This window comes from Diplotaxodon limnothrissa, linkage group LG4 (genome assembly GCF_057381915.1).
Source record: "Diplotaxodon limnothrissa isolate DT_005_m linkage group LG4, D_limnothrissa_male_GT1.1, whole genome shotgun sequence".
NCBI classification, from domain to species: Eukaryota; Metazoa; Chordata; class Actinopteri; order Cichliformes; family Cichlidae; genus Diplotaxodon; species Diplotaxodon limnothrissa.
Window position 1 is genome coordinate 7,439,363 of NC_140599.1, and position 27,905 is coordinate 7,467,267.

General features: G+C 41.2%; 1 protein-coding gene across 2 annotated transcripts; it reads right to left on the reverse strand.

The window, feature by feature from the left end:
- Positions 1-4,134: 4,134 nt before the first annotated feature.
- On the reverse strand, positions 4,135-16,974 carry LOC146633164 (TANK-binding kinase 1-binding protein 1-like). 2 transcript variants are annotated; one of them, XM_085352046.1, is made up of 12 exons: positions 16,741-16,974; positions 16,497-16,628; positions 15,775-15,879; positions 15,505-15,655; positions 13,358-13,551; positions 12,777-12,844; positions 12,587-12,693; positions 11,828-12,000; positions 11,446-11,727; positions 10,767-10,847; positions 10,446-10,673; positions 4,135-4,263 (listed from the first exon to the last, which is right to left on the reverse strand). In XM_085352046.1, the coding sequence occupies exons 1-12, from the start codon at positions 16,972-16,974 to the stop codon at positions 4,135-4,137; spliced, it is 1,884 nt and encodes a 627-aa protein (XP_085208172.1). The 2 variants fall into 2 exon arrangements, with proteins under 2 accessions (XP_085208172.1, XP_085208171.1); XM_085352045.1 differs by having other exon boundaries at positions 11,828-12,018.
- Positions 16,975-27,905: the final 10,931 nt, after the last annotated feature.

Here is a 27,905-nt window from a genome sequence, read left to right on the forward strand (position 1 = left end):
CTGATTTATTGAAATTAATTTTATAGCCTGAGATTTCACTAAACTTATTAATAGTTTCAACCAGAGAGGGGATTGATGTTTCCTGCCGAGTCAACACAACAAGTACATCATCAGCATACAAAATAATCTTATGCTGTCTTTGTCCTACAGATAGACCATGTATGTCCGTCTGAACTCGTACTGCCTCTGCCAATGGTTCTATGGCTAGGGCAAAGAGCAAAGGGGAGAGGGGGCAGCCTTGTCTGGTTCCCTTCTGTATCCGGAAGTTGGAGGACCGCACCCCGTTTGTAAGAACTGCAGAGCAGGGATTGTTATAAAGTAACTTAATCCAGTTTATAAAGTTTCCACTGAAACCGAATTGATGTAGTGTAAAAAACAGGTAAGACCATTCAACACGGTGAAATGTCTTCTCGGCATCAAGGGAAATTACCACACCAGGCAGAGATTTTTGTTGGAAGAACTGGATCATATTCAATAACCTACGCATGTTATTATATGAATTGCGCCCTTTAATAAAACCCGTTTAGTCCTCATTAATAAGCGAGGGGAGTAAAAGTTCCAGACGTTTTGCTAATATCTTGGAGAGGATTTTCAGATCCACATTCAACAAAGAGATTGGCCTATAGGAGGGACAATCTTCAGGTAGCTTGCCCTTTTTAAGTATAAGGGATATATTGGATTCCCTTAAAGAACTGTGCAAGAGACCCTTTTTAAAGGAGTCATTGTACATGTTCAGCAGCGGGCTAGCTAAAATTTCTCTGAATTCTTTATAAAACTCGGCACATAGTCTGTCTGGTCCCGCTACTTTGCCAGCCTTCAGCTCTTTAATAGCGTCTAATGGTGTCAAATCCCATCTTAAAACACGTTTTTACTCATTGGCTTTCAACACCGCATGAGAGTTACCTATCTATCCACCTAGTCATCTGTTACCAGGTATTTGTTATTGATGTTATTTGTTACTGTGTAATTTTTGTTTTTTGGGTTTTCTTTTTATCTTTGTAAAGCACTTAGGTCAACATTTTGTTGTTATTAAATGTGCTATATAAATTAATAAAAAAAATAATAAAAAAAAACAGCGATGAAATAAAAGGAAGGTGTACCCAAACAGAGGCTAACCTGGAGTCTTCACACCTCTCCTGCACTTTCCTGTCAGCTTTGTGACAGCAGCACTCAGTAAATCAGCTTAAATTTAACTTCCATTCCACTTCCAGCAGCCAGCATATGTTCATTCACAGGCACTTGTTACGTTTCGGTGTTGTCGGTGTGTTGTTTTTGGCGTGACTGTTATGTGTTTCCTGTTTTACTTTGAAAGTCTGTGTTATCTTAGTGTTTTCAGTTTACGTTTCCCTGTCTCGTCAGTTCTAATTTGCCCCAGCTGTGTTTCCCTCCTGTTGTCCATTTTCCTGATTGCTCCCTCTATGTATTTAAACCCTGTGTTTCAGGGTGTCATGGTCGCGATCTCCCCCGTGTTGTAAATAGTTTGGTGTTTTGTTGTAAATAAATAGTTTGTTGTAAATAGCTGTAAATAGATTTGTCGATACTTTCGTTTTGGGATTTTGGTGGAGAGCCTTAGTGGGGGGTTTTTTGTGTGTTTTTTTTTTTTTCTTTATTTTTATTTTTTTCGTGTTGCACTCCGGTTGCCTAGGCCGGGGTGTAACACACTGGTACTGGTGACCTTCAGCGAGACAGTGAACCCTTACTGCTCATCATTGTAACAGCTCTAATGCTAAGTTTGTCTGTAATCCATAAAACAATAGCAGCCAAGAGTCAAAATATTTGTTTATAGTTCTGGATGCATGTCCACATCTTCTGCACAGGAGCCAACTTGCAGAGAGCATAATAAGAGTTCTATATTTTCTTAGTGGAGATTTATATCATTTACATAAATTTATGAATATTCCAGCAGATTTGTGAAAATTTGTAAATAAAACTAAAGGACATTTTAAATTACCATACATTTTTTTTAAATTGTTGACATAACACTAAATATCTTGATTTAGTTTAAGTTTTCGTTTTAGCTTAAACCAGGAAGGTATGTACCATGAACTCAGTCCAGACTCTATAAAAAAGATAGACTTCAGCATATGTTAAAATTCACATCATTGGTTACATTATAAATAAATAAGTGGCCAATGATAGTTGTTATGAAGGGGAAAGAAGCCACAGAGACCAAAACGTTTGTACAATGTCATACATTTATTTGCTTGATATGGACATTTAAACATGCACATTGACTCGCCTTTGGAGACAGCCTCCAGTCCCCACTTAAGGGACATTTGTGTTATCTGAATATCCAGGGGCATCCTCTTCATATAAAACTTCATATAAAACACGGATGTAGCCACCCATTGCTTTTTGGACACCTCAATTTGAAGCTTCAGCTGACAGGCTACAGTTTTGGGCCTTTCTTTTCCGACACGGACGTTGTTGCTCAGTCCAGGCATGACACTCAAGTAGACTTTTTTATTTTAGGTCCTACTTAATTATCTAACTTGATAGAAAAAAAGAAAAATAACTTTTTCCAAGTTCTACCAAGCAGCTGGTAGAGCTTTGTTTTTTTTTTCTAAGTGGAAGTTTAAAAACTTAAACTTCCTTCATGAAAGTTTAAAACAAAATAATTATCTTAGGACAAATAAATACACGGCTCCTTTTTTCAAGGATATAATAATAATAACAGTAATAATAATAATAATGTCATCAACATTATTTTTAAGTAATTAAGTATCCTAAGTTTGGTAAAAAAAATAAAAAATAAACAAACAAATAAGTAAAAATCATGACAGTTTAGGTAATAGTAATCCCATGGTCAGATGGATTGGTGTTGCAACTACAGCGATGCGGACGCTGTACCGGTCTGTTGTGGTGAAGAGAGCTGAGTGTGAACGCGAAGCTCTCAATTTAACAGTTGATCTATGTCCCTACCTTCACCAATTGTTACGAGCTGTGGATAGTGACCGAAAGAATGAGATCGTGGATACAAGAGGCAGAAATGAGCTTCCTCCAAAGGGTGGCTGGCCTCTCCCTTAGAGATAGGGTGAGAAGTTCGGCCATCCGGGAGGGGCTCAGAGTTGAGCCGCTGCTCCTCCACATTGAAAGGAGCCAGTTGAGGTGGTTCAGGCATCTGACAAGGATGCCTCCTGGGCCCCTCCTGGGTGAGGTGTTCCAGGCATGTCCCACCGGGAAGAGGCCTAGGACACGCTGGAGAGGTATCTCTCGGCTGACCTGGGAATGCCTTGGTGTTGAACCGGACAAGCTGGAGGAGGTGGCCAGGGAGAGGATGGTTTGTCCCATGTTAACAATCTCACATATGCTGGTAAACATGTTTCTAGCAATACATCATTACATGGTTTGTAATCACATTTTTAGTTTAAAAAGTTAAAAAAATAAAATAAAATAGAGCTAAAATGAAAAGCCTGAATCATTTAATAAAAAAATCTGTATTTATTTGTATTTTTAAGCGTGTTTTAAGCCAATATTAAAACATGCAAGATTTATTTAAAAACAAATTACTGATTAATATTATTATTGCCCATGGTAAATAAAAAGTGCTAAGAAATAATAGTTCTATTATTATTTTCTTACAGAGAATGTTAAAGGGTTAATGTGGCTACCATGGTTCTACGGGTCTAAATTTGCACACCAAGTGTGCTCTTCATACCCAGATCAGACCTCAGGAAGGTTTGTATATTTTCAAACTGCCAACTTGATCCACTACAACATTGAATTGTCTTCTGTTTCCAGGACTGCTTTCAGGCCAGCACATGCGGCACTGCAAAAAGAGTGCCAGCTGCAGTGGTTCCAACTATAACATATATAATTTCTTAAATGTACAAATGTTAGTTTGATTCTGAATGAAAGAAAACCTATAGTGCTTGATGAAAAATAATATGCAATCCATGTGTGTTTACTGAAAAGGAAATTGTGGCCTGTGAATGCTTTCATTTCACAATTAGATTGGACTATCCACTTCAGTGAGATGGGTAATGGCCATACAAAGGTTGGAGTGATGCAAAAGACTCATGCAGGCTACTCAAACCGTTCCTGGATCAAACCAAGAACCAATCAAAAATAACCTTTATGTACATCTCTGGTGAAAAGTGAGCTTACAATTGTTTTTTAAATAAAAATGAAAGGTCAGATCTTGCTGTTCTCCAAGTGAGAGTCAATGTGTTTGATGAGGGCATCATCAGGGTAACTGGTTGGGAAGGTCAGCTGGCACAGAGGGCAGCTCCGAGCAGCATTCTCTTCCGATTCCATCCATAACTGTGGAGATTAGGAAGAAAAAAAAGAATAGGTGTCAAATTGCTTAACCATCAATAATGGTAAATCCTTCATAAAGTCTTCATAAAGCTTCAATCAAAGAGAACACAAGTCCTTCAGCACAGTTTCTCGATGATGGAAAATTGTGATATGATGAAGTAGAAAAGCTTCTTATAGCTTGGATTATTAATTGTTTAGATCAAGTATCACAGAGAATACTTTTAAATATTTTAAGTTAGCCTCGCCCTGGCTCACTCAACAAAATGCCAGTGAGACTTTTTAGAATAGCTTTGGAATAGATGATTTATCCCAAAAGAGCAGCTCACTCTCAGACTGTAGGCTTAATCTCTAAAAGTATAAGTGGGTGGAAGAGTCTCAGCAATCAAGCTCCTTTCCTGTAGAGCCAACTCCTAGTTTGGGTTCAAAAGATACACAACCTATTTAAAATTGCTCTTAAAACTTTCCTTTTTGATAAAGCTTATAGTTAGGGTTGGGTCAGGTGACCCTGAACCATCCCTTCCACTGCTATTGGCTCAGGCTACTGGGGGACTTCCCATAATGCACTGTGGATTTCTTCTGCGCTGACCTCTTTTCACTCCCATTTCACTACTAAATCTCCATTTACAATTTTACGTATAACAAAAAAAAAAAAGCTATGCAATATACAATATACAATATTCAAGTTAAGGAGGCATAGTAGTGCAAATAGGCAAATAGTGCATTGTATTTATTTAAATTTTTACTTTTTAATTATTTTATTTGCATTTTTTAATCACTAGGGTTTGAGAGTAACGAAATTTCTATTCTCTGTATGTCCTGTACATGTGGCAGAATTGACAAATAAAGTTGACTTGACTTGACTTGACTTGTTTTATATGCCGCTACTGCACATCAGCCTTTGTCTTCTCTTTCATATAGTTGAACTTTATTTGTTAAAATAATGTGCAGCATAAAATCCTTTTGCATGCACCAAGCAAAATTTAGTTTGATGAAACTTATGTGACATAAAATAAAATAAATATGGATCATGAATAAAATATGTGTCATATTTGGTAAAAGTTTTCCTTTTCTTGCCCTTCCTTGCTCTCCCTTCTCGTCTACAACAATTTTGCAGCCACCATCACCATGCTGGTAATCCTTGCAGGGCATGATCTGATCTGAGCCTTGTTCTGCTGGTGGTTTCTTCCTGGGCGATTATGGCTCAAGAGTTGGGAGTTCACCTTGTAATCGGAAGATTGCCGGTTCGAGCCCTGGCTTGGACAGTCTCGGTCGTTGTGTCCTTGGGCAAGACACTTCACCCGTTGCCTACTGGTGGTGGTCAGGGGGACCGGTAGCGCCAGTGTCCGGCAGTGTGCCCCAGGGTAGCTTGCCATCACCAGTGTGTGAATGTGTGCGTGAATAGGTGGATGACTGGATGTGTAAAGCGCTTTGGAGTCCTTAGGGACCTTAGGGACTAGTAAAAAATAAAATAATTTCCCCCAGGGATCAATAAAGTATTCTGATTCTGATTCTGAAAGCGCTATACAAATACATGCCATTTACCATTTAAAAGGGAGTTTTTCCTTCCCACTGGAGCCAAAGTGCTTGCTCGTAGGGGGCCTTAGCACCTACGAATCTAGAAGTTGTCTGATCTGGCCCATATTTCCCTTCTGTCCTCATACTGCGGTTAAAGGTAATTATACTGCCTATACTATGTGCAAAGAAGGCTAGAAGTAGCACTAACAGGTCTTATATGCCTGTTAGGTTTATATTGTTGATTTGTCATTTATGCTTGGAAACAATTGCTCATATATGCTTAGAGGTATATAATCAATTGTATAATGATATAGCAGTCTGCAAAGACTCTTTGTGCCCCCAGAGCACTCTGGCATATGCACACACATCCTAAGGTCATGAGAGAAGTCGTACCTTCTCTTACTGATTTATGGTATAGGAGGACACCTGCTCTGTATCTGTTTTAGCATAAGAGCCCTTTGTTTAGGTGGACCGCTGGGCTCCTAGCACCAGCTTTGGGGAGTCGTTCACAGGGTTACATCTTGACCACACACACACACACACACACACACACACACGTACTCTTTGTTCATATGTATGTTAATGAACCTATACATATTCATGTAACCACAATAAAGAGAAGTGCTACAGGGGAGCTAACTGAGAGTGACTGGGGTTCAAGTGGAAGGAACGGCGCTCGTCATAGTTCTCTCCGTCGTGCACGAGCAACACAAAGTGCTCTGGTGACTTGCGTCTTGCTTTTGCTGTTGTAGTAGAATTGTCTCGGTGTTCCAGCAGTAGGCCTGTGCTACACAGACCTATCAATGCCCACTACTAGAATTGCACCACCAGTGCTACACACACACATCTTAAGAGAGATTATGGCACACTCCTTTTTACATAGTCTTTAAATCCTTTAGGTTTCTTGGGTGTCACATGGCAAACCCAAAGCTTTAGCTTGAGAAGAAAATGACACATCACAAATTTAAAAGAGCTTCAATCAGCCTAAAAATAGCTTGTTGCTCTAAAAATAGAACCCCCTCCTCAAAGCTAGAACATCTTACTGATCACTGATTCAAGAAAATAAAAATAAAAAAGTCTGTTTCTCTTCGACATGGTAGCCAAGCTGACAAAAAGTCAGAGGTCTGTTGAGCCAAGCATTCCTTTAATCTTATCTAGCAATGTCTTCATGATTTTCTCCACAAATAAAATTAGATTCATTGGATAAAAATGATTCAAACCCATCATAATGTCCAGCCTTTTTAAATATCATTGATATTTTTTAGACCTGTTTTCTCAGAATGATCTTTCTGAGTTAACTTCAGGAATTACTAGCAGACCCATTCTTACAAGACTTCTCTAAGAAGTCCAACTGTTAGTTAATGCTTCCTCAAATGTGATCAGCTCATCTCTAATAATCAGTTACCTACCACAAATCTTTAAGGTAGCAATAATTAAACTATTACTTAAAAAGCTATCACCTGACCCAGCTACCTCAACTAATTATAGCCCAATGTCCAAGCTTTTTTTTTTTATCTTAAAAATATTTGAAACATTAGTTAAAGGATTTAACTGATCACCTGCAGAGAAATGGTTTATTTGAAGAGTTTCGGTCAGATTTCAGAATTCAGTACAGAGACAGCGTTACAGTTTACAAATGATCTTATGGCTCATCTCATTTGTGTATGGACAGCAAAGGAAGAATTTCATTGCACAGAGAAATGCTATTTCTTCTGTACACATGAGAATAAACTCTTTGAATCTTGAGTCTCTGCACTTGTCCTGCTAGATTTGCGTTTTTTATTGTTGACCACAATATTTTATTAGGAATTAAAGGGGCTGCACTGCAGTGGTTTGAATAATATCTGTCTAATAGACAGTAAATGTTGTTCATGTAAATGGGGAGTCCTCTTTACACACTTAATTATGAAATGATACCCAACCAGACCTGACTCGTCCGGCCACTACGGCGGCTCAGTGGTCCTTGTTGCTGTACTGCTCACATCAGTGTAGCCCCGGCTCTTTCTACTCATGTTCTCTTCGCCTTCGTCAATACTGATTCTACTGATAATAGATTCTACTGATTCTTCGCCTGTTTCTTTGTATATAGATTTCACTGTCCCTGTTTCTGCCCTGGATCCCTGAGAGTGAGTTTGGAAGTTCGAGTGTGTTTCTGGCAGTGTCTGACTGCAGCGGAGAGTGGTGTCCTCCTTCTCTCCATAGCACTTGGCGGTTGTTGTAAATAAGCCATGAAATTTCAATTCCAAACTCACAGAGTCCTGTGCTTGACTCTGTGAGTTTACTGTGACAATCTTAGAAATATGTTATCTAACCACATGCTTACTCTGGATGGCATTACCTTGGCCTCCAGTAATACTGTGAGCTGACTAAGACATATCCTTCAGTGTTCATATTAAACCAAATGTTTAAGGACTGCTTTCTTCGATTTGTGCAACATCTCTAAAATTAGAAACATCTATCTCAGAGTGACGCTGAAAAACTAGTTCCTGATAATAATAAATTACAGTAGTCCAGCCTACAAGTAAAAAATGCATGTAGTCCTAAAACAGTCATTCTCAAACTGTGGTACACGTACCACTGCTGGAACGTCTCAAAGACTTTTTTAAGATCAAATGATTATTTAAAATGTTAAAAACATTCAAGATCACAAAAATTGAGTTTAAATAAAGTTTTGTCTTTTTTGAAAAAGGCATATTCCTTTTTAAATCAGCCAGTAGGCAAGCTTACTAGGCCGGCCTAACAAGTAGCTAAAAGGGTTGACAAACTAAGTCGTCATGGCAAGTGGAGGAATGAAAAATAACGGTTCAAAAGCATTGCAATCCTGGCTCCAAACAGGAAGTATCAGAAGGAGAACTGTACAGAATAGCAGACAGCAGAAACTTTGGACTTTTGAATACAGCTGTGCAGGGAATACCCTGCACTTTCAGACAAGGCGATGTGCTTTCTCCTTCCATTTACGATCACGTATCTACACAAAATACAGAAGCAGATTGGATCTGAATCAAACCTGAGGCTGAAGCTGACCTCAAATGACCAAGACATCACAGAACTGTGTTTACAGAGCCATGCACATTCCTCTCATTAGGTATGTAGGCTAAGTTGCAAATAACCAATGAGTTGATACAGAGCAGTTAATAGCCTCACTGAGTGTTTCAGTGCAGTACATTTGTTATTCACTTGACGTGTTTTTCAGTCAAGTACAGTTATGGCTGTTTATGGCAGTTAAATATTTAGCATTCATATAGGAAATAAAATTATCTCGTGTAAACAGTATATGTTGTTAAATAGGCCTATATCTCACTCTTTTTTCCCCCCTCTCTATCTATTTTGTCTTTTCCACACACGTATTCACACTCCAATAAGCACATCGGAAGCAACTCAAGCTTCAGTATCTTGCCCAAGGATACTTTGGCATGCCAAATGGAGCAGCAGAGGATCAAACCACCAGCCTTCCGAATGGCAGATGATATGTGCTATTTCCTGATCCACAGTCATCCCATTAATTAAAAAACTTGATTTAATTGAACTGAAGCTTTCGGCAAGCTAATCTCAACAAGCTCATAACAGTTATATGATTTTAGAAGAGCAAACATAATGAAAAGAAGCAAAACGATAATATTTGGACACTAACAAAGTGTGTGTCTTTGTTTAATGTGATGACATTCAGTGTCTTATTTAGCCGCTTGTGAGCAAACCAAAACGTAATTCATGAATGGGGTGGCTATTTACTTACTTCAACATTTAGAACAATATAATGAAAATATTCAACATTGCCAAAGAGTCAATGTCACAGATATTTATCAGAAATGGTGTGTATCTGTGACATTAAATTTCTGAGAAGATGCTACTAATTACTAATTTTTTGCAGAGCTTCAAATTACATTGGGAATTTTTCACATGCAAAGTTTGATTTTTCTGCCTTCCTTGCCAGCTCTGTCCAGTGTTGCAGAGTGGAAAGCTGCTTTTGGAATGCTTCTAAAATGACACAGTTGGTGAAGTTTGAATCACTGTAGGCTGCCTGTCCAGGGTCTATCCTGACTCTTGCACTAGACAGCTGGGGTAGGACCCCAGCTTCCTGCAACCCTGAAATTAATAAGAGCAAGAAGATGATGGATGGATCATTGTCTTGAATGGGCACAATCTGCTCCATTGGCTGCATCAGAACCAGAGCTTGGTAAAGTTTGAGTTAACCAGAGACTCTATTCGAGCATCTAACAAAACCTCATGAAGAAAGCCCATCTATGCCAGGAGAACTGGAAATACAAGTTGCTAACTTATTTCAGGGTTTAAATATTACTTTCTCCTGTATTACAGAGTCTTAAGAGTTTGTGCAAGTGTCTGTGAGAGTGTTTTTCTTTTTTTTTACCAAGTTTAAAAGAATATTTCAGTGTCTCATCTTTACTGCACAAACTAAACAGGCAGATTTATTTCTCTGTGGCATCAGCTAAAAGGAATACAGGAATGTCTTTTTAAAGCAACTTACATTTTTTTTCCATACACAAATTATACAAACATAATCTTCAGCATGTTAAACAAATTAAATTACCCGAGGTAACAGAGGGGTTTTGTGCTTCAGTGGGACTTCTTTTGAGCTGCAGCACTGAGCGTGTTGGGTCTGCAGGAAATCTCTTAATAGCTTCATGTAATCCCCAATATTGTTTTCTACTCACATTAATAGATGGCCATGACTGAGCATGCTCAGTGTTCACGTAGGGAGGCAGATGGCATGAGAGCATGGTAGGGCCCTCAAGGGCTGAGAAAGAGGGATGGTGGGACTGTTTCCTTGGAGACTGGAAAGAGGAGTGAAGGGGCTGTTCCCTAGGTGACGATGAACCAGTCCCAACAGCACCAAGAGTATGAGGTGGGCTGGCAACGGGCGATGGATATGTACATACGTCCTGTAAATTTACATAGCACACAACCCCACACATCTTCAATATGACCTCTAACTCTAGATGAAAATCAGTAAACATCAGAATCATTATCATCACCTCTTCATCATCTGAAGACTGAGGTGGTGTTACCAGTGGCGTGGGTTCAGTTGGCTCATCAGTGTGACAGAAGTGGTGAACCTTCATGAGAAGAAAAGTAGGGTTAAGTAGATACTGTAGTTTGGCAGAATAGTAGTCATTTTTGATGTAACTATCATGTTACATCAAAAATGACTAAATGATTATCAGAGTGATTACTTTTCTCTGATAATCCACTAGCCAAAGGCAGCTTAGAAACGAATCCACTATTTACTAAGTTGAACAAACAACCAGTTCCTAGCACAACACAGACTCCATTAGCTAGCTGCTACATTGTGCATCAAGCCATTTGTCTGCATTACCAAGAATGTTAGTGCTAGCAAACACTAGCAATAGGTCAGCAAGTTTTATCTAGTGAAGCCAAATAGGAATATGGCCATCAGTGGAAGACTACTTTGAAGCCCACTACATCTAAAATATCAAGGGTAACCAAAAAGAGAAAATTTGACACTAAAATACCTCATCTTGATTTGTCTAACTCAGCATGCTCAAGCGTCATAAAATCTTCAAATAAACTATGGACTATGGACTGGTAATGGCCAGAGCACCCAGCACTCACTGCTAAAATGGGTTACAAACCGTTGTTTCATCATAACATCTGAAAAACAAGAACTAAGTGAATACAAGTTCTACTTCTCACCTCAGCAGCCACAGGAAAGTCCAGGTCGAGAACACAGTGACAAGGACTGCTGCTCAGGCTGTTGTCACCACACCTTTCTACGCCCCTTCCTCCTCCTCTCTCCACTCCAGCTCCATGAGCTGATGCTGGTCTGACCAAACCCACCAGTGAGGTACAGAGCTGACTTTTGGTTTGACCGTAAGCCTGCATGTCCCCATGGACGTGCCTGGGTTTGGGAAGCGTAGATACTGGGTCCCTTAACAGATGAACTGGGGGCTTTTGGTTGACTGATGTGTTAGATACCTTGGAAACAGGAGGCAAGGATCAGTACAAAATAAAATACATAAAAATATTTCACAAAGTAGTTGTCATTTTCATGTTCTACTAAAATGTGTAACCTAACCTCTGAGTAACTTCGGCGACCCTGGAACTTAGCTCGTAGGCGGCTGCTAGTCTGCTGATGGGAATAGGAGATGGACCCTTCAGTTGAGGACATAGGAGATGGGGGAGTGGGGAGGAGTCTGTCAGGGGAGAGTGAGGCACGCTGGGAAGAGGTTGGAGAGAGATGCTGAGGAGCTGTGCAAGAGCAAGAGAAAGATGAATGAAGAAAGGAAATAACAGACCTGAAAACAACTTCTGCTTAAATGTGTAAGAATTGCAAAGACTATCAAAATCAATCAAAATCAATAGCTAAATTAGTGACTATAGGGTTTGTCCCATAGATAGTTCACTTAAGTTTACTGTGGGTGCTGACATGTGTCCAACAAGTTACTGCATAGCTTCCAATCAAGTAGAATCCAAGTAGAAGTTGCAGTGGTCACGGTATGGTCATCTATACAGAAGGCTGATTATACCTCCTGCAGTCTGATGTAAACAGAGGATGTTTGAACTCTTTCATCATGATCCAACAACTCCACAGCTAACATGAGTTGCTATAAACTATCAGCTATTGACTAAGATGAAAGAAAGATGTTTATTACTGTTTCACAGTAACACTTGAGCCTCAGTACAAAAACTGTTCCAGTAAGTGGGTACAGTACATGCAATTAAAATGAAAAACTTTCAAGCTGGTAGAGACTTTTAGCATATCTACAGGACAAGTCTCTCTGACAAATATTCTACCACAAAATCCACAAATTAGTCACTCTTTCAGGTTGCTTACCAGGCTCCTGTGAGACATGCTGCAGAAGGTCACTCTGCTTTGCAGCCAGACAGCGAACATGACCCAGCTCCTCTGTGAGCTCCGTGTAAGCTAATGCCAGGTTAACCCTGGAGCACACACACACACAGACACACGCATAAGACAATGAACTATAGACTTCTATTTAAATATTCTTTGTAATTAGACTTACTGTTCATCGCCGGCTTTCTTTATCCATTCTACGTCACAGTGTTCACAGTGAGAAGACAGGTCCTGTGACTGACACAGACACACAAGGATCTGTGGTTAGAACTACCAATCACTGAAGGAAAACACGAGATGTGACTGAAAATGATAAATGTTTATAAATTAATATTATTATAAATTAATATTTGGGAGTATGTAAAATAAAGCTTAAAGTCTATGCATGGGATAAATGATTGAAAACCTTTCCTCAGTATCCTCGTATTCTAACAATTTCTGAAGATTTATTCATTTATTTTAATTTAAGGGTTTTTTTTTTTTTTACCACAATAACTCTGAAAGACTGCAGCAAGTGGCAGTCCAGGAGTGTAATTTGTTTGTTGAATTTGTTTTAAAATAACCTGACATATAATGGACAATAGTGCAGCTTATAAGCTTTAACGTTAAAGCGTGGCTGCATGGCAGCACCTTAGTCATGACTGCCTAAGTGTGCTTTGTTGACCCACAGCAGTTGTGAGATCACAATGTCCTGCAGTCCATCTGTACTTGATCATGGCCAGTTAAGCATTTAAAGCAATTGAGAGGTACCTGTCTTTGTGCTTCCCGCAGCTTTGCTACCTCGTGCTGCAGCCTCTGGACCTCAGCCCTCATTGCCTTCTCTCTCTGAAAAGCCCCCTCAGCCTGGTTCTGCGCACCCTCCAGCTCAGCCTCCAGCTGCTGCACCTTCAGGTCCAGAAGGGCATCCAGACTGCAGGAGCTCTGCAGTGTCGGCCCTGGACCATCTGGAAAAAAAAAACAAAAAAACAAAAATGAAAAAAAGAAATGACAGCTTCACATATATCTCCCTGCTCTGGATTTCGCAGTGTAACCCAGTTTGAGCAGCGTTAGCAAGGAAATGCTGTTTGGCAGGAAGCCACAGGGGGTGCTGGACGTCATTAAAGAAAGCTGGGAGCAAGGTCCAAGCTCAGGTAAGAATGAACTTCAATATGTTCTGGACCTAAAAGCAAAGCTATACACACTGGGGAGGTTATCATGGGAAAATTTGCTCTAGGCCGAGGAACATCAGCAGCACCTAAGATAATTTTTGCTGGGAGATAAATTGCTTGTATTGCTCCCTTCATCCAGCTCACCAAGTGGAGCTGGATGAAGTGTGTTGGTAACACATGACAAGTGTTACCAACACATTGACTATGAATTGGTGCTGTTGGAGCAGAGTGGAGCCACAGAGTTCCCATTGTTGTTTATTGTGTCTTATGTGTCATGTTTCTGCTCTGCCTGGTTAATGCTGTCATGCCTGTGTGGTGTCATGTTTTCCTGTTTATTTTGAAAGTCCAGTTTTCATGTCGTTGTGTTTTAGTTTACATTTCCTGTGCATCATTATGTTCATCCTAGTCAGCTGTTTCCTCATGTGTCTCCACTTCCCCTGATCACCTCATGTGTGTATTTAAGTCCTTTGTCTATTACTGTTCATTGTCAGGACGTCTGCCAATTTTCCTCATGTCATCTAGTCACAGTCATAGTTTTACCTTTTGTTATCATGGTCAGTCATAGGTTCAACATAATTTATCATAGTTATGCTTGGTGTTTCATAGTTTCATGTTTTCAGCCGAAATAAAGGCTCACCTTCAGTTTGCAAACCAGCTCCTTGCCTCCAGTGTCTGCTTTTGGGTCCGCTCCAACAAACACACCGGCGCACCCCGCCGTGACACTATGTCACCAAAACCAAAAAGGAGATGAAGCAGTACTTGGGGCTGGCTTGTTATTACTGCAGGCTCTTTTAAACTTTGCTTAGCTGACCAGCTTCTGACCTCACCCGAAAGTGTGTCCCAGAACTTTGTGGGTGGTCAACTCTGTTCGCTGTTACCTCCTGCTGTCCGGATCATGCCCTAGCAATTGTTCCATTGCAAGAAAGGATTCCTTTGATTTTCAAAGACATAATTCAACAAACTAGGAAAGGACCGAACAGGAATCCGAGCAGAGAGCAGAGTTAATTCCAAGAATGAAGGTTCAAGTTGGTCCTTAAATACCCTCACTTTATTGTAGCCCTATGATGAGCAGGTGTACCTAGACCACAGCAGAGACCAGCTCTGCCCCAAATGGAGGAGAAAAGGAAAACGTGTCTTCCAAGGTTGGAAAAAACAGGTCTCAAACTCCCCAAACATCCACACTATGACAGGCAGACCAAGGATGCTTGGCAGCACTACTAAGGTGTTTGACTAACGAATGGAAGAACAATCGTAATCATGAAGGAGCCTCAAAACGGTCCAGTACCATCAAACCTGCTAATTGCCTGCATCTTCACAACATAGAAGCTCCACTAAGGCATAGCAACCAAGCTGAATAGGCACATGAGTAAACACATGAGCGCGGAGTGCATACTAGAGGGCCATCGCCCTCCAATAGTGGAGAAGACCAGACAGCATTGCTTGGATTGACTACAAGACAGACTATGACCCAATGCCACACACACACTGTACAAGGCTAATAGTGCTCTATAGCATTCATCAGGAATGCCCCGCCCTGCTGTTGGTACAGAAGAATAGCGGGAATAGAATATGTAAAGCAATGAATTTGTGAATGTGACAGATTTTAAATAAATGGAAATCCTGAACTATAACTATGACAGTTACAAACAGTATAGTTTTTACTTGCACTTTATGGATTAGGATATTTCTCCTACTGCTACCATAGACATTTATTTAAGCAGATGTGCCCCTGATATATAAAGAACCCACCTCTCGGTATGTCTAGACTGGCATGGAGTTGAGACTTATGTAAGTCTTTGCTGTGCAGCTCAGTGCTGAGTTTCTGCAGGGAACTATCTCTCTGCCTGAGAGCTGATTCGAGGATGCGGATCCTGTCCACGTGCTGCTCCACTAGAGTTGTCTGTCTCACACAAATGGAAACACAGCAAATTGCAACTGAAACCCAATCTGCTAGGAAATACCTCAGCACAAAATGTGTTTAACAGTACAAAACACATTATTATGTTTGTATGTATTTACCATTTTGTCTAGGTCTCTCTGGACATTGCTTTTCTCCAGGTGAATCTTCTCGTAAGCTTGGATGACTTCTTCCAGTCTCTCTTCTCTCTCTTTGCTCTTTTGGAGCTGAGAAAAATTATTTCTAACAATTTCAATTAATTCCAAATGAAATACAGTATACTACAGGTATCTAAATTTCAGAAAGATATGTTATGATATAATTTTACATTTTAAAAGGAGAAAGGTTTCTCCCATTATGAAGGCCTCCTAGTTACTGAGACATTTGCCATGGCTCAAATCTGTGTTATTGCTTTGCGGTTCCAAGAGGTAACCCCTAGGACTTTTTTTTAGCATTTTTTTTTTCAGTCTGAGGATCTGAAGTATGTCAATGAGGTCATGATAGTTAATCAAATCTGAAAATGAGAGACTTCCTGAACAGTTAATGTAATATTTCTCTTAAACTCCTTGAATTAGAGCTTCACTGTGCAAGTACAGTGCTTGTGGTCCTGACTGCTGTGCAACATCATAACAGTCTGGTATATGTCTCATCACTGTTTTGCCTGATTCTCAGCTGTGTGTTCACTATTTGTCAGATTACAAAAAATCCAAACAAGGCTGACAGAGAAAAAACCTCAACATGATTCACATAAGAGACTTGACCAGACACATCTAACTGGTGTCATATAAAATGACTAAGACAACCCACTCATATAAGTTGAAGAGTACTGCATGTCAAATTTTACCTCCTGAGTGAGGGAGTTGATCCTCTGTTGTAGGTTGGTGGTCTGTGACTGAATAGTGCTGGTATCTTTGATGATGGGCTCACAGGAACAACACAGTATTGTCTCCTCTCCAAACTCAGTAATCATAGGGAACTGGGGGACAGGGCACAAACAAAGCATTCCCAACACAGAAATGTTACTGTATGCTGTTTTGTGTATGGGGTCTAGGATGTGTGGATATGTGTGTGTGCCTGCTGCTCTCCACCTTGACTTCGTAGTGTTCGAGTTTCCTTTTAATGCTACTGTTCTCCCTCTCCAGACTGGCTAGTCGGAGCTTGATGTCATGGTAGGCAGCAGCCAGGGCCAATCCAGACGGCGGATACATGTCTTCTGGCAGACGACTGGGTGGCCAGCGGATGCCATGCGCAGCCACATCATCTCTGAGGCCCTCTCCTCCTCCCAGCAGCCCCAGCTCCCCTCTGCTGAACAGATCCATCATCAGTTAGCTACAAGGGAAAGAGACAAAATGGGGGAGAATTGTAGAAATTCTTCGCTCTGTTAAGTTACAATAAACTGATCCGTAAGGCCAGTAATGTTAGGTTAGCGCTGTTGACGTCCTGAGTTCAATTCCACCATCAGGCCAGGGGCTTTCTGTGTGGAGTTTGCATGTTGTCCCCATGCTTGCATGGGTTCTCTCCGGGTACTCTGGCTTCCTCCCACCGTACAAAGACATGCAGTTATTGGGGATAGGTTAATTGATTAATCTAGATTGCCCATAGGTGTGAGCGCTGTAACCAAAATAATTTCCCCAAGGGATCAATAAAGCATTCTGATTCTGATTACTGCAACAAACTGGAATGGGTGAACAGACAGAAAAACTAGTAGCCATGTGACCTCACCATGCTCCTCCACACCCATTTCACACAACAGGAGCACTAGCAGCAATAAATGTATAAAAGCCTACATCCTGACAGAAGTTAAAGCCAGTGTGTGTGCAGCCAGGAGTTTATATGTTTCAATGAGGTTGGAGAGTAGAAAAAGATCACTACCTGTAATTTGATACATAGAAGTGGGGCCTAAGACTAATTGATGGGAGCTAACCAAAAATACTGCTGAATGGTGATATATTATTCCATCGTGATCCATCATTATCATCAGTTTTGACATCCAAAACTTTGAGTTACAACATCCAACACTATTGTCAGAAATGCAGCCATGACGATGCCTTTTGGTACTCTCTGTACAGTCCATACCTGTTAACAAACAGATAATAAATATTTGAGTCAAAAGAAATTGAATTTGGATTCATCACTCCACCTGCTCCAAATAACGTCCAGTCCAGTTTGTGTGTAATTTTGGTTACTTATCCTTTTGTCCCTATTTCCCTTTATTAGGAATGGCTTCTTGAATGCCACCATTCCACTGAGACTATTTCTTCAGCAAGTAGTAGTAGATCAAGTGATCAGCCAGATCCATCTCTCATCTAGTGTGTCAGTGTCTCCGATTCTGTCTGTCTGTTCTATTATTTTTTATATGTAGATACAGTACTGTTTTGTCTCTTGTGGTGTGTGCCTTTTTATGCTTAACTGATTTATATATGACGGTGGCCGAACAGTTGCCTAACAAACAAGAGATTTTGTTATGGTTTGAAAGGTCTTCAAAAACCCCGGAGAGCAACTCCACCAGAACATCTCCTTGGAAGCAAAATGTAATGAGGGGTGGCTCCCCACTGTTTTCACAGTACTGTATATTTTATTGATTGATTGATTAACTGCAAATATCCATTCCAAATATCCTTAATGGTATACAGTTTGCATATGGATCTTTAACAGACCAACAACAGCTCAGGACAGTTTGTGGAACAGAAACAACATGTAATCTATTGCTTGTGATTCTGGATACTGTTCTAATGCATACTGATTCATATCGGTTTACTTGAAATTAATATTTTCAAATAAAAAAAGGAAAGAAAAAGGAATGGCTGGCAGCAGAGAGTCACTCAAACATGTGACCATGGTTAAAACCACACATTTTGTTCATGCTGAATGTAACAAAAAACATAATTCCAATGCACCCCCTACCATCCCACCCCTCACACACATTCAGCCCACATACTGCCTGTGTTTGTCGTCGTTTTCCCCATTTTGGCTCTAAATTTTCAAATCAATTCACTTAGCTGTATTATTAAGGGATTTTTACAGAAGCACAATCAGCATCAGCCAAGGACAGACCAGAGCAAGCCGTATGTATTCATCACATGGTTACCCCTTCACTAAAACACAAACACAGTGGAGTCTACATCCATGTTATCCACACACTGTTTCTACTAGGGCTGAACGATATATCGCATTTGCGATAATATCGCGACATGATCAAGTGCAATTTTCTAACCGCAAAGGCTGCGATTATACTCTGGACATGTCCAAATTCATGGGCTGCATCCTCCTGAGGCCGCATTTGTAGACCGAGTACGTCACAGCGACGCGCCGAAGGCTGTCCAAATTACTACCATATCCCAGAATTCATAGCGCGGCCCAGCCAAACTCCAGTTTCCAGCAATGGCGGCCGCTACTAAGTTTTAAAATTACTCATACTAATCTTTCTGGGTCACAAAATAAACTTTTAACATATTTTCAGGCGAGAAAGTAGTTGTGTAAACATCAAATATCTGCTCGGTTTATCAAGATATCCCATATTTGCAAAAGTGCTTCGACGTTTTCAGAGGCGTCTGCTACCCACCAGCTCGACAGCTAGCCGGGAGCTCGAGGGTTACTGATGCGGCCGAGAACGGCACAACTCCCGGCACATCATTTTCAGATCACCGCGGAGTTTCGCTGCTCGGGTTAAACGTAATATATAAGTCACTTAGACGACCTAAAAATGTTATTGTTGGGCTTTTTTCAGTGTTTTGTTTGTTCGTGAGTAAATCGGTTTGGCTGAGATTAAAGTTATTAGATTAGATAAAATAAAACTTTATTAATCCCCCGGGTGGGTTCCTCCTTGGTTTTCACACAGCTGACTAAACGTCAAACAGAAAACTTATTAAACAGAAGTATGAGACAGTCGAGAATTTACACCAGTGTCTGGTTATATTTTAGATAGCAAGAAGCAGACGGCCGAGTTTATTAAACTCCACCGAGACAGCGGTGACGCTAATCAGAAGGCTAGACCGTCCAATTTCACGCCTTTAAATTTTAAAGGCGTGTTTGTGTGTGTGTTTATACAATTGCTATTATGTTTGCACTTTATGTGTAATGTTACTGACTGCAGAGATCAGTAAGATGTGTGTATTTTTTATTTATTAGTTTTATTTATTTAATATTATTTTTTAATTGAATGACTGTCTAGTAGTTCACAGATGTCGAAAAACTGAGTGTGGTAAAGCCACTGATTTTTTTATGTATATTTCTGCAATCTGCACATTGCACTGACTTTCATTTTAATGTTTACACCAGGGTTCCTTGTCAGCACTTTATGCTCAGATGTTTGTAAGCTAAAAATAAACTATTGTGTATGTTCAAATATACTGTTGTGATTGAAGAAGTTAAATAAAAATGTCAGTCATCAATTCATGCATCACCTCATGTCATCATAACAGAGGTCTGTCTTCCAGGAAAGAACAGTTTAAAATTAATGTAATATAGTATTGGCCATACTATATGATGTATTGCTTGTCTTTGTTTAATAATACAGAAGACAAAGACCTTAAAAAATAATCGCATATCGCATCGCAATCGCAATATTGGGGCAAAAAATCGCAATTAGATTATTTTCCATAATCGTTCAGCCCTAGTTTCTACTCTATACTTGAGTTGCTCTTTGCTGATGACACAGGCTTAACATCCCACAAGGAAGACACTTGAAACAGCTTGTTACTTGTCTCTTCTATGCTTACAAGGAATTCAGGCTTGCTGTAAGTTTAAAGAAGATGCAAGTCATGGCACGGGGTAAAGATCACCCCCCAAAACATCGCTATAGATGGGTACAACCTACAATCATTCTTTATAGCAGTGAAGCCTCGACCAACTACATGAGGCATGAGAGAAAACTTCCACCTGAGGTGCCTGCAGTGCATTCTGTGGATTCAAAGACTAAACAAAGTGCCCAATTCAGAGGTCCTGAAATCCACAAACATGGACAGCATGTTTGCCCTTCTTTGTGAGTGGCACCTTCATTGTCTTGGCCACATCAGTCAAATGGAACTTGGCTGCATCCTTGAAGGACCTGGCGAGTTGATGAAGGGCTTGCGACCAAGCAAGACCAAGCACCCATGGCTGCACTTTAAAGATGTCTGTAAAAAAGACATGAAACTGTGCAGCATAAATACCATGGCATGGAAACCCGGCACACTTGATCGCTCAGTCTGGCGCCTCACTGTCAGGAGGGGAGTGGAAAAGGCAGAGGAAAACAGGGCTGCACACATCTCTGAAAAGAGAGCCAGAAGGGAGGCAGACAAACACCAGCCTCATCAGACGTCTCCTTGTGTCTGCGACGCATGCGATTGAGACTGCCACTCATGGACAGGACTTCTCAGTCATGCACACTGATGCTGGCATACCTGAAAGAACACCTGTCTGAATGTTACAACATCACTTCTTGACACGGAAGGATGCCGCCGCAAAAACTCTTCTGATTATTTATTGGAGTTTATATGATATGTGGAGGCGCGTGGTCTGCGGTGCCGCTGCATGGACCACAGATGCACCTGAGTGACATCTGCAATCACGCCTCACCAGGTTTAAAGTGTGAACTAGGTTTAAAGGTTCTGTTACAGACACCTTTAATTCTACTACATGAAGTTAATGCTAAAATTACTTCTGAAGTATGATTAAATATAAAAATCTATGGGGTTCTTTGAATAAAAATACAAAGATTATTGTTACTCTTGCCCCAAATAAGTAGAAAATACAAAGAAAAGAAATGTCATGTTTTTTGGTTTTTTTCTTGGTCTGGCTTCAGTGGGATTTATCTCCTCTATTGGCCAACTTATTATTCCAGCTGGTTATCTGATGACTAGTGGGGCATATGTATTGAAGGTGAGTTAATGTCTTACTTGAAGTAGTATACAGCTTGATGTTATTCATGTACACAAGGTATCTGATGGTCATTCTAGTCCTGAATGTATATTCCAGTCTCTTCCACTCTTCGTGATGAGCTGGCTTAGGGGGTTGAGGCCTATGCGGAATAGCTGCAGGGACCTTGGTATATTCTGCACTTGAAGGTAGATAGTGCCTTGGAGTTGGCCTTCAGTGTTGTCTTCCACGTTCAACACTGAGTTCCTGATGAATGTTATAAGTGCATTATTAACCTTGTATAGTGCTAAGGACTCCAGTATCCATGTGCTGTGCATTGAGTCACAGAGTGCCTTGTAGCCAATACAGACAATGCTCGGGTCTGTCTGGTCAACTGTTCTGTGAACCAATAGCTGGGGCTTTACGCCCTGTTGTTGTTGTTTTTTGTTTTTTTTGCAATATGTCTCTGAAGTGTGCTCATATCTCACTCATGTGCTTATTCAACTTGGTTGCTATGATATCTGAGAGGAGCTTCCATGTTGTGGAGAGGCAGATAATTGGCCAATAGCTTGATGTTGTTTTACCCCTTTGATAGCTATTGTTCTGCCCTGTGTTGGACAGTATGAATGAGTACATACTGTTAGCAGACATTTTATTTGTACTGCAATTAGAGCTGGGCGATATGAGATTTTTTCATATCACGATATGTTTTTTTCATTTCAGGCGATAACGATATCTATCACGATATAAGCCAAATAACTATATTTGTAAGATTTAAATGTGCCGTTGCTCACAAGTAAAATGTGAAATAATCAGCAGCTTGTTTTTATTTAAATATTTATTTCCCATAATAAGTTCAACAGGGTAGATGTACTTAAGGAACATGAGACTTTTTCAGATAAATAAAGGCAAATATTACAAACTACACAAAAGGCAGCCGCTAAAGCGTTTAAGTTTCAAAATAGAACAAACGAAACAGACTACTAAATTGTCAATTCCACTTAGAAACAAAATATTAATTCTAAAAATAAATCTTAGTTTGTTTTACAGAAGAACAGACAAAATTGACTAACTTTTGTCAATATCAAATAAACTGAGAACTAAAAGGAAATTCTCAATCTCTCCTTGTTGTATAGCTTAGCTTTTCAAACAGTTTTAACAGTTACTTTAGTCTGACAAAAGCCGAATGACGAATTAGCGCTTCCAGTCAGAGACTGAGGCTACGTCCACGCGTACACGGGTATTTTTGAAAACTGAGATTTTCCATTTTCGTTTTAAAAAATAATCCCGTCCACACATAAAGGCAGAAATGAAGGAAAACGCTGCTATGAACATGCCAAAGCAGCAGGTGGCGCTAGATTCCTAACCGTGCAGAAATGTTGGCCAATCAGAAGTCTAGAAGCCTCGGTGGGAAAAAGTAAACAAAGCTGGGGCATAGAAGCAGAACCGAGTCGTATGTGTGGAGGGACAGTAACTGTGTGTATATGTAAGCATTTAAACACTGCAGAGAGTAGAATTAACAGTAACAGTATTGTAGAAATTCATTTCACCGAAACAATAACGTGGCGCAGTGTGACGCATGCACCAGTTTATTGTATTTCCAGACTTGCTTTCGGCACAATTTACAGTGCACGCTACTCTGTTTTTTGTCAGACTTGAAATAGCCGAAATACCTTCACACTACGGAACTTCTATGGCTCTTCCGTTCGACAATCTCTCCGGCGTTGGAACCATCATCTGTTTTCTCTTCGGTCACGCTCGGTTGATTTTTCTAGTCGGCACACTCATTTCCTCCATTACGCGCTGGCTCCATTACCCGCTGGCTGCTCCCAAACAAACACACGTGCGGCTTGGCACTTGTGCTGTACGTAACAAGTCACGCGACGTGACGCTGCGGCTGTGATTGGTTCGGCTCTGTGCTACTTAATTTGGATTGGCTGACCTTTTTTTTTTTTTTTTAAGAGGACAAGAGCGGCGAAGTCTATCGCGATAGTTTAATTTCTCTATCGAGTAAAAGTTATATCACGATACATATCGTTATCGTTCTATCGCCCAGCTCTAACTGCAATCCATAGATTGCTATTAGCTTCTTCATTCAGTAGTTGTGGGACAATGTCTGGTCCTGGTGCTCTCCAACTCTTCATGCTGTTGTTGGATACCTTCCTTTGTGAGGTTGCTTTTTTCCTACTCTTAGGCCCACCAGCCACTTGGCATTGGTGTAGTGGGACACCTTTTTCTCTCAGATGTTCTTCTAATATTGCTTATTTTCATTTCTGGGTAGGTCTGCCCTTGAAGCTGACAATACACCATGGATGGATCTTTGGAGACCAGGCCATTTATTCTTTTGGCCTCTGCTTCTCTGGTATATCTCTTGAGCTAAGTGACCAGAGCTGTGAGTCTCTGTGTGGCATATTCCAGACCCTCTGTTATGGAAACCCTGTTGTACCTCTTTATCATTAGTTAACTAACATCCTTACTGATTTTGGCTTCCATTCTTCTTTTTCTTTGTATCTGTGGAGTTTCATCTTATACCGAAGTGCTTCTAGGATTAATGTGGCAGTGATGTAACTGAGTTAAATGGTTTTAGTAACACTGTTAGTAAGAATCTGGTTAGATACCATATTTCTATGATTTTCAGGGCCAAGTACAATAACCTCAGTTTTATCTAAATTAAGAAGCAGAAAGTTAGCGGCCATACAGGTCTTTATGTCTTTAACTAATTGCAGTTTAACTAATTGGTGTTTGTTATCTGTCTTCATAGATAGATAGAGCTGGGTGTCATCAGCATAGCAGTGAAAATGTATGCTATGTCTTCTAATGATACTGCCTAGGGGAAGCATGTATAATGTAAACAGAATTGGTCCTAGCACTGAACCCTGTGGAACTCCATAGTTGACCTCAGTGTGTGAAGAGGACTCTCCATTTACATGCACAAATTGGATTCTATTAGATAGATATGATACAAACCACTGCAGCGCAGTACCTGTAATACCTACAGCATGCTCTAATCGCTCTAATAGGATATTATGGTCAACAGTATCGAACGCTGCACTGAGGTCTAGCAGTAAGGGCACAGAGATGAGTCTACTGTCAGAGGCCATAAGAAGATCATTTGTAACCTTCACTAAAGCTGTTTCTGTGCTGTGATGAGCTCTGAAACTTGACTGAAACTTCAAATAAGCCATTCCTCTGCAGATTATCTGTTAGCTGTTTGACATCTACTCTTTCAAGGATTTTTGATATGAAAGGAAGGTTGGAGATTGGCCTATAATTAGCTAAGACAGCTGGGGCTAGAGATGGCTTTTTGAGTAAAGGTTTAACTACAGCCAGCTTGAAGTCCTGTGGTACATAGCCGATTATTAGAGATTGTCATGGTCCTGGGTCGGTGACCCAGCGTTTTGTGTTTCCTTTTGGTTTCATCTTGTGTTTTGTGTTAATTCTAATTTTGTATTAGTTCTCAGGGTTTGGTGCTTCCGTGTTTTATCAGCCCTACCTGTGTCTGTCCTCTGTGCTCTGTTCGTATCCCCGAATTTGTGTTGTAAAACAGTCTGTGTGTTTCCTGTTTTACTTTGTAGGTCTGTGTCTCGTCTTGTGAATTAGGTTCGGCTGTGCTCCCCTCCTGTGTGTCATTCCCTCATTACCTTGTGTGTATTTATAGTGTGTGTCTGCTCCTACACCTGCTGATTTTGTCTCATGTGTGCCAGAGGCCCCCATGCCTGCTGGTTTTGCCTCATGTGTGCCAGAAGCCCACGTGCCTGCTGGTTCTGTGACTGTTTTCGCTGGGGGGTCCGAGGAGCCCGTCCAGCCATAACCATCATTGGCAGCTTCTGCTGGGGGGTCCGAGAAACTGCTCCAGCATCCTGCTTTCGCTGGGAGGTCCGAGGAGTTGCTTCAGCTTGCTGCTTGCTGCTTCCAAGAAGCCCGTCCGGCCATCACCGCCGTCTATCGCGCCGTCGTCTGCAGCGCCACCGCCTGCGGCTTCTATGCCATCGCCTGCAGCGCTGCCACCTACAACATCCACGCTGTCATCTGCAGCATCAGCATCATCCTCGTCTGCAGCATTGACATCATCCTCACCTGCAGCTTAAGCCTCACCTGCAGCTTCAGCATCAGCTTCAGCTTCGCAGCATCCTCATCCACGCCTGCAGCGTCAAGCATCCTCATCCATGCCTGGTCCAGCCCCAGCATCAGCCTCGCATGGTCCAGCTTCAGCTTCGGCCTCCTGAACTGTTAACGCGCTGCCACTGCCTTCTGCGTGGTCGGCCTTGACTTGTCCAGCGCCGACGGCGAAGCTTGTCCAGGGGTTGGCCACGTGGCAAGCGATGGTGCAGGTTCCACAATAGAAGCTCCTGAAAGCTGAAGGCTCTGCCTACCATTATACTTTTAAAGAACCACAAGTCACCACTATTAGGGTGAGATGGGACTAGGAGGTCTTTACAATAAGATGGAGCCTGATTATTGAAGTGTGTCAGGAGAAGCATTTTAAATGTATCTGTGAAGGTTCTCAGTCATCCAGGTCATCGTAGTCTAAGGAGCTTGGAAATAAAAGAGTCTGGACTTCTTTAAGTTTTCTTGAAGACGTTTCACCTCTCATCCAAGAAGCTTCTTCAGTTCTAGGTGCAATTGGTTGAGAGTCCCAGATTTTAAGCCCTATGGGAGTGTCCGCAAGAGGGTCATGGACCCTGTATCGATCCTCTACCTAATCACACGAGCCAAGGTGTGAAAACGGTGTGGGACACAATCAGCCAAGGTTTCAGGTGAACCCATAGTGAAACCTAGCCCCACCCTATCATGTGATTTATATTATTTATTGAGGTCAAATGGCCCAGGATGTGAGTGCTATATGTTAAGGTGTCTGGGAAGGGATCTCAAAAGCTGGATTATAGACATCAGACTGTTGGTGTCGTAGCCACCTCCTCTTTCACTCCTCTTTCAAGCCATCCGTTTTCTCTATCCAAAATTTTAACATTGGCATCCTTGAAAGAGAGACCTTTAGACTCAGTTGTACATCTGCATCTGAAGGATAAATGATCTCTTTTTTAAAATCCAGATAACCCAGGGGGGAAAGCTGTTTGTGAGTCTGGAGGTGTGAGAACCTTATAAACCTAAGATACCGTCTGGAGGGCAACGGGTCAAACAGGTGGCAGGCAAGATGCAAGAGGCCACCTGTGATGGCCCTTGTTTTCCTGAGACAGGAGCAATTGACGGCCTCCAGGGTGGCGGAGGACAGCTAAAATAAATAAAATAAATAAAAAATAAAGATTTTTTTCAGCAGTGTTACCCTATGTGCATGCTTCCTGTTCTCATCTGTGGGCCAGACACCCAGGCAATAGGAAACCATGCTCTCCAATGAGGTGCGGTAGACAGTCAACAGCAGCTTCTGGTCCAGGTTGTTCTTCCTGTGTTTACAATAAAACTTGTAAAAACCTTAACACTGCTCTGTATTGTGTCTGTGCTTGAATCCACTCATAAGTACTGGCCTTCAGGTGCCTTCACACCGCCGACTCCATACAATGACTAACATAATTTGCGGCTATGCAGCAGAAAGATTCAGTGTTGTCAAGAAAGTAGATACCAAGCCCACTTACACAAGAACCACTTACACCAGAGCCATCAAGATCCAGCTGAGGCAAGAGCTCCATACCTTCAAAAAACATATAAGGTGTAGTGAGAAGAAAGAAGAAACAAGCTGACCTTCAAGACATCCTAAGGAGGTAGAAGGTTGGGGACCCTTCGGAGAGCAGAGTAGCAAGGATCTTCATGTTGACCGTCACTTCTAGGACAGAAACATCAGATTGTCATCGGCAGGAAAAAGGGATTATAACCAGATGTACCATCTTAGTCATCCGATAAGAGCATTTATGGATGACCTGACTGTTACAACAACATCAGTTCCAGGAGTTAACTGATGTTGTTGTAATATCCAGGAGGTAAGGACATCTTGCAAGGATTTGGTGGGTACACTGGCATCCAGGAGAGCTTGCTTGTTTCCCCCCCCCCCAAAAGCCTCACATGGACAAGGCTAGAGAAAATGAGAGAGACCACATAATCCAAGAAGAGGACTGAGCAGATGTGAAGGAAGAGCAAATGTGTAGGACAGTGGGGCTCAGGCAGCAGGTGGCCTGGACAAAACGTAAGCTACAGTGGAAAATCACCTGAGGAACATCATGCAAGCGGATGTCCATTGTGTCTGATTCCTCATCCATGCCCTACCAAGCCCAGCCAATCTCTATTATGTGGGGCAACCATGAGACACCAATCTGTCAGCTATGCTCAAAAAGGGGATACTTAGAAGATCTACAGAGTAGATGTCCAAAGGCTCTGCAGAAGGTTGCTACCACTGGCGTAACAACCAAATGCTGAAAGCAGTGGCAGAAAGCATTGGCAATGCAATCTTCTCTGGGAAATAACATCTTGC

Excerpts from the sequence above, each read along its gene's own strand:
- LOC146633164 (XM_085352045.1), bottom strand. The coding sequence starts at position 16,974 with ATGATGGATCTGTTCAGCAGAGGGGAGCTGGGGCTGCTGGGAGGAGGA. Across the intron at positions 12,694-12,776 it reads AAGAAAGCCGGCGATGAACA|GGTTAACCTGGCATTAGCTT; the intron begins GTAAGTCTAATT and ends TGTGTGCTCCAG. Across the intron at positions 10,674-10,766 it reads AGTCTTCAGATGATGAAGAG|GACGTATGTACATATCCATC; the intron begins GTGATGATAATG and ends GTAAATTTACAG.